The following is a 14,721-nucleotide window of genomic DNA, read 5'->3' as shown; positions in this document are numbered from 1 at the left end:
TTAGATTGAGAGAACATAAAAATGTAAGTGTTGATAGGATTATGAAAATTAGAGTGATTAAACAGACTTTAGGTAAAGAAGTTGTCTCCTTTTCCCAAAGGAGATGTTTTATGAGATGGATATCATGACTGGCTGGGGAACACTTCCCCTACGAAATACTGTAATACAAAACCTGTTGATAAAGTCCTAATGGAGGTACAGTTAGAAAAGTAAGGGTTAATCAAATTTAGATAAAAGTTTATAGGAAAGTTTTATATTTGAACATGCTTTATGTGAAGTGGTTGAATCTCGTTTATCTGACATGGGTGCTTTTGCGCTACAAAGGCAGAGTTGAGTAGGCACAAGAGTCCATAATGCTTGCAAATTCTAAAATATCTACAATATATGTCATATGAAATAAGCAGTTAGATATTGTAAGTGGAAGTGGCTTGCCAGGGATCATTTGGCAAAAAACATTTGAAGTTAAATGTGCTAACCACAGCTGCCTAAGGCAAGGGATAACATTCTTGGGCAAGTAACAAACAAATGGAATAGCCTGGAGAGGAAGAGGTTGGGGAGGGGATATAAAAATATAAGCATTTTGAAAAAAGGTATCATATCCAGAGACGCTGGAGCAATTGGGCCAACTTATATATGAATCATGTATCTCACCACCAAATGATATATTTATACTGAGGACCTTGGATGTGACACAGGGCTCCAAATTGAGTGGATAAAGAGACAGAAGAAAGGAGAGAGAGAAAGAGAGAGAGAGAGGGAGAAACAGAGAGAGACATAGAGAAAATGTATTGCCTTTTCTTGCTGACATTTGGAAGTTATGTTACCTTCCTTCCACTGTACTCTCTTACACATATTTGCATTTGTGAATTCTTCTGTGAGAAATATATGAGTGCATGTGTCTCTCTGGTATAATGACTTCTTTACCTTTGGACATATACCCAGAAGTGGGATTGCTGGATCAAATGGTAGGTCTACTTTTAGTTCTTTTATGAATGAGGAATCTCCATACTATTTTCCAGAGAGGTTGTACAAATTTACATTCCCACCAAGAGCATGTAAGCATTTCCTTTTCACTGCATCCATGCCAATGTCTTTTATTTTTTGACTCATCAACAATGACCATTTTGACAGGGGTAGGGTGGTATCACATTTTGGTTTCAGTTGGCACTTCCCTGATGATTAGTGATGTTGGGCATTTTTTCGTGTGTTTGCTGGCCATTTGTATGTCTTCTTTTGAAAAATGTCTGTTAATGTCTTTTGCCCACTTTTTAATGGAGCTATTTGTTTTTTTCTGGCTGAGTTATTTGTGTTCCTTGTAGATTTTGGATATTAATTCTTTCTTGGATGCATAGTTTGTGAATATTTTCTTCCATTCCATAGGTAATCTATTAACTCTGTTGATTATTTATTCTGTTGTGCAGAAAGTTGTAGTATGATTAAGTCCCATTTATTTATTTTTGTTTCTGTTGAATTTGCTTTTGGGGTCTTAATCATAAATTGTTTGCCTCAGCATATATCCACAAATGTTTATTCTATGTTTTCTTCTAGAATTTTTATGATTTCAGGTCTTACATATAAATATTTAATCCATCAAGAGTTTATTTTTGTGTTGTTGATAGATAAGTATCAAGTTGCTTTCTTCTGGCTGTTGTTATCTAATTTTTCCAGCACCTATTTATTGAATGGGGTGTCCTTTCCCCAGTGTAGAATTTTGTCTTCTTTGTCAGTAATCAATTGCTTGTAGGTGTGTGGTTTTATTTCTGGTTTCTCTATTCTGATTCTGTATCTAACTGCAGCAGAGGTGCTGAATTCACCTCAACCTCCTGTCTGCAAGGCTACCAGACTGGCTCTTGGTTGTGGCTGAAATGCTCTAGGAGGTGAGGTGTAGTCATGCCACGTAATTGCCTACAGGGGTGGGAGGCTCCTCCCAGAAGACACAGGGAGCTGGGGGAGAGATTTGGCAACCCCACCTTCCCCCATGGGAGGTAGTAGCTTTTGACCTTGTGGCACACAAAAGCACTTGCTGTGGCTTCTTAGAGGCATACAAGTGAGTCCCAAGCTCCACAGAAGCCTGTGTGTGACAGGTGTTCTGTTAGAGGCAGGGCAGCTACTTCCAAGGGCCCCTGCTTAATTATTCCCTGCAAAACACAGACCAGTCCAGAATAGAAACATCCCTTCAGCTGCATATATCTGAACAGCAGTGATCAAGAGAGGGGAGAAGGAGAAGGCTCCAAATGGTTGGGAGCTGATCATCTGGTCCCCTTTGTATTTAGGGACCCTCTGGGAGAATGCACTCTTCTCTCAGCTGAAAGTAGCCTGGCCTAAATGCCCAAGCTCCAGAAGATCTACAGTTCTTCAGGTCCGACGATTGCCCAAGGCTGCGTGGTTCGAGTACATGCTGAAGGGTGGAGCACTGACTGTGGACTGAGCAATGTAGAGACCCAGGGCTCAGATTCCCAGGTCAGGACTGCTAGTGAAATACTGCCTAGCCATGAAGGAGGGGAAATGAGCCTCACCCTCTGTGCAGAGAGCGGGCGCAGTGAGCAGAGTACTACTGGGGATGTTCCCCCCCCAATTCAAGCCTAGAATTGGCCATCCCACAGCTCACCCATGCCAACAGCTCACACTTGGGAGCCAAGGCAGCTATGTCCACAGAATTGGGTTGTTGGAAGAGGGAGGTTCTTGTCTCCGCACCTCTTCTTGGGTTCTGGTGCTGCTTCTGCTCTGGGGTAGGATCACTCTTCTACCCTATAGACTTCTCTGCACTCATGTCTCTGCTTGTAGGGATGCAGACAACGTTGCATCATGAGCCAGAAGCTTGCTGGTACAAGAGAGTTTGCATTCTGCCTTCCTCTGTCCTTAAAAAGCAATTGTGGCACTTCGCAGTCCCCTTGAGGCAGTTTGCCCAGGTGAGAACTCCAGGCATACTGTTGCTCTCCTGCCTCTCCCTGTTCCTTTGAGTTTATCTCAGTCCAAATGGGTTCTTGGGAATGTTGGTGCGGATCCCATAAAAGGGAGACTTAGGGGCTATGACTTCCCCTAGAGGATAGAGGCCCCCAGCCTGTGTGCAGGCAATATGGTACCTGCCATCTCAGATGGAGCATGTGGGGGGGCGGGTAGCAACCCTACATGGGCCCACAGCCCACTGGTCTGCTCCCAAGAAGCCCTCAGTTAGGCGATGGCCACAGGGCCTGGATTTGTCAGGGTAAAAGGGCTCTCTGACAGATTGGGAGCTGGAAGACTGGCACAAATGTGAGGGGAGGAAAAGTCACCACTCCCACCTTCCTCTTCCACCAGGAGCTGAATCCCTCAGTGGTTAGACTCTGCCAAAACCATTCTCCTTTGTGTTCTGCTCCACAAATTCTTCCCGTGTGACCTCAAGTTAGGGTAGGTTTTGGAACCTTTCCCACATATTTACCTGGCCTATGCTTTCTTCCCTGAAACTTATTCTTCTATTTCAAATCATCTGGTGAACAATGTCTCAGATGGCCCACTATCCCCCTCCCTCTCTAGTAAGTGTTTTTATGCGATTCTAATTATTCAATAGTTTACAACAGAAGTTAAAACTACCAAATACTATACCAAAATGAAGTAAAGAATTCTGAACATTTACAAACAATATTAATACTGTGACTGGATAGCTTGATGGTCTTCTCTTCATGTACACCATGTGAATGGCAAAGTTTAATAAATACTTTTGGTATAATTTCTAAATGAGAATAGTACATGTCTATGTAAATCCATATTGTGTTTAATTCTTTTTATTTTGCCCCAGTTTTTGTTTTCTCTACACCATAAAATATTTCTCACTTTTAAACAAGTATCAAACTTTTTGTAAACACACTTTGATTTGACAAACTAAATTCTGAAAAATCAAGTGGTCACAGGAGGAAGGGAATCTTACATCACAACCTCTTCTTGCTCAAATAAACTGAAGGACCCCCATCTATCAGGGATTACAGCTTCAAGCCTAAATCTAATTATTCCCTTTTTTCCTTCTTTCCTGCTGTAGCAAACATCCGCCAAATAAACAGACAACACTTTGTGATGATGAATGTAGCAGTTACCACACAGGCCAGCAGGAACCCAATCACATCCAGAGAGTGGTACTGGAACCAGGTGAGGTCGTGGGCTGCGACCCGAAGGTGTTTGGCTCCTTTGTGGCGCATGACAAACTCGATCCAGAAGACTGCTCGGTCTAGAGGTTTCATGGGCTGATCGTGATGAATTCTTGATAATTTCATAGCATTCTCTTTATACCTGGAAAAAGAAAGCATAAAGATTCCAACACTGAAAGTAAGTTTACTGGCTAAACATATCAAATTCATGAAAGGTTTTTGAAAAGTGTCCTACAAATGATTCAAAGGAAATGTCACAAAATTGACATAGAATTTGAATATTTTAATATGAGTCATTATAGACAGCTTGATCTTTAAATTGGAATATTATTCTTAAATATATTTTTTAAAGGGAAAATGGGAGGTCAGGTGGGAAAGTTACTATCTTTCTAGCAGAGCAAATATTATGAACCATTCTAAGCACTATAAGTAAGATAGTGGAAAGGCTGAGAATGATCATCTGGGTGTTTTCCAAAGGGAATTGTGTCAGGGTGGCTGAAATGCCTCCTGAGACGTCTCTCTGTTTCTATTCTACTCTTCTGTCTTCTACTCTCTGCTTCCCACCCAGTACCAAAAATGAATTTCTGTGAAACAAGTGTCATATCATGACACTCTCTGACTAAGATTTCCATCTGGATTCTCATCACAGAGAGAATCTCTTCTTTGGTCTATAGGACCCTACATCCTCAGTCACTGCAAAACTAAAAAATATTAGGCCTAATGGAAAAAGCTATTTACAAAACATTATAAATTGTATGATTCCAATTATAGCGGAGTTCTAGAGAGGGTAATCCATAGAGAAAAATATTGGTATTTCCCTAGGGTTAAGGGCTTAAGGGAAAAGACATCTATGCCTCATGAAGTTTATTTTGAGTTGATGAAAAAGTTCTAAAATTATGTTATGGTGATGGCTTCAAAATGCTGTAAACATACTAAAAGTATTTAAATTTATACTCTCAATACATGAATTTTATGCATTTTAAATTTATCTCATTATCAAATCTATTAAAATAATGACAATATAAAAGTAAATTTTGAGTAAGAACAAGTAGCACATTCAGAAATTTTATGAATTGAATTAAAATATTGTATCATTTTTGTAAGTTCATTACTCCTTTTAATTGTGAATTGTCTTCTTTTATAAAATTCATCTCTTTTATACTTACATACATATCTGAAGTTATTTTTATGTAGAACATTTTTGCACTAATTGGTTACCCATTAAATTTATAGAGTTTAATGCAACTGGGAAATAACTGGTGAAAAATAAAAACAGGTTTCATTTTGCTTAAAACATGTAAATTCGTTCAAAGTTAATCAACTAATAAAAGGGATGAATCTCATCTTCCTTGCTGACAAGAGAACCTATCTATGAATACAACCTAGCAAAAAAATTAATATACTCACATGGGGTCATTAATGACTGTTTTCAAAGCATTGAGCAAATCTGTACTTGACATTGTGTTGAAGTCCACTCTAACAGCTGCTCCCTTGGCCTTCATGTGAGCAATATTGTCTGGCTGATCCGCAAACAAAGGAATGCCCACCATAGGGACCCCGTGGTAGATGGCCTCATAGATGCCATTGGCTCCACCATGAGTTATAAAAGCCTTGGTTTTTGGACGACCTAGAATTGGGTGAATATCAGCAAAATTATTCATTACAAGTATTAGGAATAACATGAGAAATGCACAATATAGGACACTGAGAGGGGCAATGTTTTCTAGATGACGGATTAGAATACCCATGAAATTTCCCTGAAATCGCATTCAGATTTCACAGGAAAAAGCACGTACTTTTGCTGGCGAGGTAAGTGAAGGCTGCATGGAAGAAATGGCGTGTCACTGGAGAATGGGAAAATGAATGCAAGATTTCCAGGTGGACAAATGAAAAAGTGCATTCTGGATAAAGAAAATGTACAAATGATATAAAAAGCAAAAGAAAAAGTAAAGAATAAGGTTATTCATGTAAGAACATGTTCTCTTAAAGAAACAGTGCAGTCGCTGAGTGTGACATGTCAGGTGTCCAAGGCAGCAGGGAGTGTGATGGGAGCAGTGCTGAACTCAGAGGAAGGACAGACCACACTTCACCGTGGAGCTGTTATCACATTGTAATAAAGAATGGGGACTTATTCCAACAGAACACGCAGAGTCACTGGTAATAGAAGGGGACCTGTTATTTTTCAATGTCATCTGAAATAAACCTCCTGTGTGGAAAAGGATGGGGTAACGTTCTGCAAATAGGAGACAGACAACCCAGGAAGTTATTGAAAAATTTTCTGAGAGGCAATTACACCTGAAATAAAGATATTAATATTTGTTTATAAACATAAAGAATATGGTTGTTGTCACAAAATGGCAACTGATACACTTTATTCTTACGCACCAGGACTAGAAAATAAATACAAAATATTTAATGTTATTTTTGAGATTTCAAAAATCAATACTCACTATGTTAGTTGCTGTTGACCTACTGTCACTCTTATTGGCTGTTAGTTATATATTCAGTACTTTTTCTCCACTATCTTACCAAGAAGGTCATTCTGGGGCAACCATTTGTACAGCCGAGTATTGGGTCCTAAGGTATCTGGTTTCTTGCCATCAAATCTCCATAGAACCTGTTAGGATAAAGAAAATACCTTGTTCCATGGGTGGAACTCCAAGGTTATGGCAGGTAAAACTCTAAAGGGGTTATCAAACATCTATCTAGTTAAACCCCTTCCATATAAAAGATGAAGAAATGAGAACAAAGTCGTTAAGTGATGAAAACTACTAAAACTCTGAGGTAAATAAAATAACCAGATTTCATGTGCATAGTGTTATAATTAATTTTGTATATAAGATTTCTAAGCAATGTAGACAAATGATATTTTTAATGGTAAATTCAAATATTTAAGAAATTGAAGGTAAACATAATTCTAATATAAAAAACATGCATCAGTAATGATCTTTTCATTTGTTTATGTATTTTATACTTGCTGTCATCTTCTAAATTTAATGATAATCTTTTTATTTCCTCTTTTAAATGTTTTATTTTTAATTATTTTGGACACATAATAGTTGTACATATGCATGAGATCCATGTGATATCTTCATACAGGAATACAATGTGTAATAATCTAATCATGCTAATTGTGGTATCTATCACCTCAAGCATTTGAGGGATATGAGTTCAAGTTCATTTATATATACTTGTTACGTAAGTAATTTCTTTACAGTTTGACATTATTTGACTTACAAAAAAATCTATAAGATGAGCTATGTGTGAGAAAGTTTCCAGGGCTGCATTGATACTATGCATGACTACTGTTAGAACACTTCTTCCAAGAAAATTTAAGTGGCAATTTGACAAAAACTCAGAGTATTATCACTATTTTGAGTTTTGGAAATTCTTTCAGTGTAGAAAAATAGAGACAGTGGGCAGTTTATGAATAACAACACAGCTGTTGAAAAAGCCTAAAATTGTATTTTGCCAAATTTTTCTTAATAGATCATTGACACTTAGATGATAGGCTACAGCAGTGATTCCTATGGTCTGCTATAGCTAACCATTTCCATGCCCAGTACCAAAATAAGCCAGTGATTGAAGAATTCCCAGGCAATCCTTATAAACTAGAGTTTAATTTAGAAGTGGTTACCTTCTACTTGCTATGTGAGCATGAGAATAATTTAGAGCTTTTAGCAGAAAAGTAGCAAGGTCATTAGGAGAAGTCTATGTCAGATGGAAAACTAAAAAGTAATTCACGAATACACATGGACTACAAGTGTATTGTGTATATTAGAAAATATGTTCTTATTGTATTTTATGAAGGCGGCATCTGAACCTCTTCCCATTCCTGGCTTCATTCTATGTGACTCCTTCCTTTATTCCATTTTCCTTCCTCAACCGAAGGAGTTGTTAACCTAGTGGTGAGATCAGAGTCTTTGTGGGGTTGCATTATATAATGCACAGGTTCTGCCCTAAGGGCAGGATCCCATCTGCATCTTTTCATTAGCTCAGGGCCCAGTCCAGAAAGGAAGGCAAGTTTTTCTCTTTTCTAAATCTACTTGCCTAGGTGGGTACCTAGAGTAGTGATTTCTCAGCCCAATCATCCTTTCTCTGAATAGCAAACTGAACAGCACACCAAATAGGCTTATTCTAAATTTACAGGATGTACAAAAGGTCCCATCACATGGGAAGCCTAAACTGCAATGCAGTGCAGACATTTTTTAATACCTGCTTATTGTTTTTGTGCTACTGCAGATACTCACTAAAATTTAACTTCTCTCTGATAATATCTGTAGTGTATATGGTGCCTTTGAAGTCTGCTAGCAATAGCATCAAATGACAGGGCAGAATTGGGTGATTTCTGTGCACATGCTTTCAATACCCTGGTAATACCAAAACTTCACTGCACCTCTTCAGTATATTTGTTATGATCACACTGTTAATATCAAAGTTATTATAAATGAAAACCCACCTCTTTACTATTGTAGCATTTTTCATCTATATTTTCATTTTTTGAGCTGATATCTGAGATAACTAGAGCTATCCGAACAGTTAACCCTTTGGAGAGAAAATTTCTGCAGCTGTACTCTTTACAAAGTTTAACGGAGTGATTCAGTAGCTGTCCACTATCAGGCACTTTATCTAACCTTTTGTGGGATCTGAGCAAGGGCTGAAGCAATCACATTGGCCCTTTCTTCTGTCATGTTACTGATCATGGACCCCAGAGAAAACACCACAACACCATTTTCTCCAGAGCTCTGGACAAAGTCTTCCATCTCCTGTGAAGAAACAATGTGTTCCATCACAAACAGGTATCAGTATAAGAAGCATATTTGAAAAGCTTGTTAAAAACATCTAAGAAGAGAAAATCAAGTACTATTAAGAATTATTAGAGTAAGGGCTTTTTTTAACTGAGCTAATCACTAAGTTTATTTGGAAAGAAATGTGTATTATGAGATAGATGGCTTCTATTGTGGATATTTGTGCAAATATGTGTTTGCATTTGTATTCATGTATGTATGTGTGTGGGAGGAAGAAATGAAGTAGAGCTATTATAATGTATTTCAGAGAGATAATGTTAGAAAATATTATACCCAGACTCTTCATTTATATTATTATATTTACTAATATACATTACTAAAGGCAGCATCACTTGGGTTTAATTCTATATGGTTGAAGTTCTAAATCACTATTGTTCATTTCAGGCATTTTTTTGTAGAATTTTTTTAGGTTAGAGCCATTAGAATCCTTCTCTGATTATGACAAGGAGGAAATCTTACTAAGAGTTGGGATGATTTATATCTATATTTCTTTTGTTCTGTAATCTTTTAAACCTCACTTAAAGTTTGTTAGTTTCCAAGTCTTTTTCCCTAAAACACACATACACACACACACACACACACACACACACACAAATGCATACTCACTAAATAGCTGAAGGTTAAGAATCACTGATATTCAGGATTATGATACTGTGGTTTGGAATTTTAGTGAAATACCCCAAGGATTTCATTAATAATACAGAATTTTATGGTATATAGTTATATAGTTGAATGATCACATTTATTAGGTTATTATGTAGGTATGAGGCAATTTTTATCCTGAAATTACACTGTTCAATTGATGTACTATTTATAACCGGCTGGGAGGTACTGTCATTATCCCCTCCCTGTGTCCCACAGAGAGCACCTTTGCCACAATGGAGAGAACCACGAGGCCTTTCTGTCATGGACATCTTGTCACTCTTTTATGTAGCTCAATCACACTATGTAAAACTCCAGGTGTTTATATCCTTACTTGGAATTGATTGAGAATTATTCTGACTTGTGATTTCAATTCTGTGCCAATTTTTAAATTTTAAAACATTCTATACAGGAATAATTCCAAAGTGCTCAATATATTCTCCCAACAAAGAATCAACAAAGAAACCAACCAAAAATAGCAAAGAGGAAAAAATAAAAAAAAAAAATTTATAGAACCAAATGTTTCCTGGATATCACATCAAAATCTTATACTTTTTTTTTGTTGTTGTTGTTCCTTTCATATTAAATTAAGTCATTGTTTCTTTCTTTGTGTAACATAATGATCAATTCCTTCCAACATAACAAGTATACTTTTATATGTTAATCTTTTCAGTGAAGCTTCTGCTTAAAACTGTTGTTTACAAAACTAATTCCCAACTTTGAAGAACATAGTTTTAACCAAATGACATCAGTTTCAATATGAGGGTCACTGTACTATTAATACTATTCCATGTAATACATGGGGCATGCAGGTGTTCTGTGTGATTCAAGTTACCTGAAGCCACATTTGGTGTAACTTGTGCTCAATGTTTTGTCTCACTGCCTCACTGCCAAAAGAACCCTTCTTCATCCATTTGGTATAGCAGTAATACAACCTCTCTGCAGAATCATTACTGATCTCATTCTGTGACATCTTTATAAAAATAATACAAGATCAATGTAAGAAATTTTGTAATAGTATGAAAAATTAAAGAAAAGACATCGAGTTTCAGCCATACTCTCTGTCCAGAGATATTCCCAATTTAAAGTTTGTGTGCTTTCATTATGACTTTTATTCTGTTTACATAGCTCCATGTATTTATGTGACACATGTTTAGAAAATTTTATGTAACTTTTAATCACAGAAAAAATTGTAATCTTGTTTTCTTCATCATTTGTCTCTCACTTTCTAAAAACCTGCATTATGGATAATTATTTTTTTGTAAAAATATTATAGTTATATGGTATGCACAGAGTATAAGTTCTTTATCTTTTTTAATGTAAGATATTTAAATTACAGTATTTGTTTTATGAATATCTGCCACAAATATTGAATCTGCCCATCTTGATTTATATTTGGTTTATATAGTTTCATATAAGTATACTGTGAAACCAACAGCTATATGCATTTTTAAACTGCTTGATATATTTTGCCAAATGTCCTACTATTTTAAAATACACAGGTATTGTCTCAGAACTTAATATTTAATGGAAAAGTAAACAATTTGTGGCAACAATTACTTTATATAATAATGAGAGAATATATTTCATAAATGTTGACTGGAATTTAAATCATTATGCAAGTTAGTAGCAACAGCAATTATTAGTAATTGTCACTATTTGACTAGTAGTTATCTTGTTCCTTACTTGTCCCCCTTCTCCTTCTCTCTTCCCTCTCTTACTGGCACTACCAGCTTCCCGTAAAATAAATGGGGAAATTTATTAATAGGGTTAGATCGCACAGAATTTTCCTTAATCTTACCTCTCCTTTTGTCCCTTGTGAAAGTTAACATAAGCAATTTGCATTCAACATAAATACTGGGTTTTATCTATGAATAAGATTTCAGTTTTATGTTGGTGCTAGTAAGAAGGCAGACAAAAAAGTTCGTATAATAGTGCACTAAAAATCTTGCTTTTCCTTTAGTCTTAAAAGTATGATATTAAAGTAAAATGTATTTAGTTCTTATGTTGCATCATAAGGAGTATTATTTTATATGCTGGCATAATTCTTTTGCAAATTAAATCTAAGGTTACTTTTCAGATGCACCTTGTAGAATTTATTTGGTCTATATTATATATGCACTGTACATTTTCTCTGTGCTTCTCTAATAGGGTATTATGATATTGAGACAAAAGTTTCCCTGGGGAGCTTTATTGAGGTATCCTATAGACTTGGCCTAAGACAGAAAACACCTGCTCTGACAAGGTAAATCATCCCTTTTATGCTCTAAGAGGTAAAACTCTGGGATCTCAGTGAGGAATGATTTCAATGCTGGAGTGAAACAAGTAAACAAGTTTTGCTGTCAATATTTGGGGACACTTTTATATTGGTGAGGAATGGTGTCCTTTTAAGCTAGAAAAATGGTGAAGAGCCTCAACTCTTACAATAATAAACAAAACAAAATAAATAGGAATATGTTCACCTTAGGCAGTGATTTCGCAGGTTTGCAATGGTGTCCTCCAATAAGATGAAAATTTGGTAAGTACGGGCGAGGAAAATCAAAATCCCAATAGTTTCGAATAAGCCACATATCAGCTTTCTTCATTGTCTCATAGAACGTAGTGGATCTGCCTGAAGGGGACGAAGGAAAGAAAACATCGATGACACAAGAGAGTTGTCATGGGAATATAAGAGTAATTTCCTGAAAGAAGTTGCAATAAAGTAGCCAAAGATATATGAAGTGTTTGAACTTTGATAAAACAAATACATACGCACATCAAGACACAGGAATAATTTAATTCATATGTACTAGATATGTTGTTCATCTGTGTATATAAGGAAAGCAAAGTGTTAAGAGAACTTTTAGAGGAAATATGTCTGTAACATCAGATCAGTATATTCATAGTCATCAATAATTATTAATATAAGCCACTGTGGAATTACCCATGCATTTGCTTATTTTCTAAAGCTGAAGTAGTAACAAATATACATTTAAGTGACTCTTTGAATTCTACTATCAATTAACCCTACCAATCCCATAAAAAATTCCTTCTAAGGACTCAGTTTAATTTCTACAATTTATGAAGCTAGTCCCATGATCCTTGCTTCTCCAAGTGTATCAAGGTTTTTTGAATATATGGTTGAAATCCTAGGACCTACTACTACTTTTGATTCATGTGATGATCTTAATAATGTCAGTATTTTAATAATAAATATATTTGGTCAGGCCTGGTGGTTCACACCTGTCATCCTAGCATGCTGGGAGGCTGGGGTGGGAGGATCGCTGGAGCCCAGCAGTTTGCAGTGGCTGTGAGCTAGGCTAATGCTGTGTCACTCTAGCCTGGGTGACAGAGTTAGACTGTCTCAAAAAAAAAAATACTACTACTAATAAATATATTTGTGAAGAACAGCTAGAAATTTTCAAAAATTATAGAAATTAATAGCTTTTGCTACTTCTTCATTGGGATCATATTTTACTTAATTTAGTTATATAATTTACTAAAATAGAGTCACAAACTTGGATGTTCACATATCTGTAAGATTTTAGGCCTTAAAACAGATAATCTCCAAGCCCTTAGTGAAGGAACATAGAAATGTTGGAAACCTCAAATTTTAGATGTCCATTTCTGAGATAGACCCGTCTCTCAACTGTCAAGGGATCCTTCTGGTTATATAGAAAAATATTTTAATTTCTAAATAAGGAAAATAAGGTACAGAAGGAGAAAAAAGTTCTTAAATGCTACATTGATGGTTGTGCTAAAAAAATGTATAACTCCTCAATCTTCACATCTGCCTTAATCAACGTTTTTCTTGATGTGTTATTAACTTGTATAGAGATGAAAATAATGTATAGTATAGAAGATATGAGATTGTTTAAAAAATCCTAAGTGCTTTAGTTTGAACATTTATGACATAATGGAGTGTCCTGTATAAATTATGGCCACAAAGTTCTAACTGATTCTATAATCTTTCCATAATATTTGTGAGATTGATAGATCATCTATATTTTTATTTTATAATCACATTTATGAAACGTATACTCTTCTGACTTCATATTCATATGAGCTCGCCTTCCAAGGTACAAGTAAAAGTAGGAATTAATAACCACCAATTAAAAATGTACTCACCTAGTACTTCAAGGTACAACTGATCCCACTTCTTCACATCATATCCTTGGAACCAAAAGTCATAATAAAGCACATATATCATATTTTTTACCCTCTCCATGAATGACATTTTATCACTTAATTCTGACATAACTACAGGTACATAGGAAGGAGGGAATAGAAGTCCTCCACTATGCTTCTCAAATGTGTGGCCAGCAGAGAAGCGGAGACTATACACAAGGGGTGTTTTAAGTATCTCAGCCAGTATGTCAGCACAGAAACCGACAGCATCTGCAAAAACAACATCAAACTTTGATTCTTGTAGCTTTGTCATAAGTTTCTTGTTTAAAACTGCATCTTTACAAAGCTTTCTCATAACTTCAGAAAATTCCCACATGATTTCTTCTATTTGTGAAACATGTGACCAAAATGTGTCTTTTGGAAGATCATATATTGCTCTATGGACCAGCTGCATTAAAGAACCATCAAAGTCATCTTTACTTAAAGATGTAGGATAAACTTCAAATTTAATTGCAGATGTGTTGCTGGGATCAATAACAACGGACGCTGAAGATGCCAGTACAGTCACCTCATGTCCTCTCTGGACAAGTTCATCCAGGATTGTCTTCATATTCATCCAGTGGCTGTATTCTGTGGGCCACACCAGCACCTTTCCACAAGTCCCAGAGCTAAAGTAACCACTCAGTTGCATCAGCAGAAGAAGAGAAGTCCATCGCAGAGCCATCCTGGTGCAGGGCAATGCTTCTTTTAAAACTGCTGTTCTCTTCTGCCCTTTCTCATGCTTATATCCAAGCACAAATCAATCAAGTTAAAATTTAACTCCTACGCTTAAAAGTAAGTGCATTAACTGAACAGTCTGAGCATGTGGTTGGCAAGTGGACATACCAAAGGTAGATGAGTTCATATTTACTCAAGTGTGTTTAATGTCCCCTTTATGTTTATAAGTGCATTAATCCAGCTAATTTTGATGACCTTGCATGTGAAGTAATCTGTTTTATGTAATGTATTTTAGAATAGTGTCAAAAATTGTGGCAAATGAGAGGCTC

General features: G+C 36.2%; 1 protein-coding gene across 4 annotated transcripts; it reads right to left on the bottom strand.

Moving 5' to 3' along the window:
• Positions 1 to 3,730: 3,730 nt before the first annotated feature.
• On the bottom strand, positions 3,731 to 14,721 carry LOC138374522 (UDP-glucuronosyltransferase 2B4-like). Of its 4 annotated transcripts, none has more exons than XM_069457433.1 (7): positions 13,676 to 14,721; positions 12,031 to 12,179; positions 10,404 to 10,541; positions 8,753 to 8,884; positions 6,648 to 6,735; positions 5,526 to 5,745; positions 3,731 to 4,260 (listed from the first exon to the last, which is right to left on the bottom strand). In XM_069457433.1, exons 1-7 carry the CDS (start codon positions 14,397 to 14,399, stop codon positions 3,981 to 3,983), a joined length of 1,731 nt encoding a protein of 576 aa, XP_069313534.1. In that variant the 5' UTR covers positions 14,400 to 14,721; the 3' UTR covers positions 3,731 to 3,980. The 4 variants fall into 4 exon arrangements, with proteins under 4 accessions (XP_069313534.1, XP_069313535.1, XP_069313536.1 ...); XM_069457436.1 differs by lacking the exon at positions 10,404 to 10,541 and having other exon boundaries at positions 3,733 to 4,260; positions 13,676 to 13,735; positions 14,087 to 14,482; XM_069457434.1 differs by lacking the exon at positions 10,404 to 10,541 and having other exon boundaries at positions 3,732 to 4,260; positions 13,676 to 14,498.

Source organism: Eulemur rufifrons, chromosome 24, assembly GCF_041146395.1.
Source record: "Eulemur rufifrons isolate Redbay chromosome 24, OSU_ERuf_1, whole genome shotgun sequence".
NCBI classification, from domain to species: Eukaryota; Metazoa; Chordata; class Mammalia; order Primates; family Lemuridae; genus Eulemur; species Eulemur rufifrons.
This window is presented reverse-complemented; position numbering and strand designations above follow the sequence as displayed.

Excerpts from the sequence above, each read along its gene's own strand:
- LOC138374522 (XM_069457433.1), bottom strand. The coding sequence starts at position 14,399 with ATGGCTCTGCGATGGACTTCTCTTCTTCTGCTGATGCAACTGAGTGGT. Across the intron at positions 8,885-10,403 it reads TACACCAAATGTGGCTTCAG|GAGATGGAAGACTTTGTCCA; the intron begins GTAACTTGAATC and ends GTTTCTTCACAG. Across the intron at positions 4,261-5,525 it reads ACAGTCATTAATGACCCCAT|GTATAAAGAGAATGCTATGA; the intron begins GTGAGTATATTA and ends TTCTTTTTCCAG.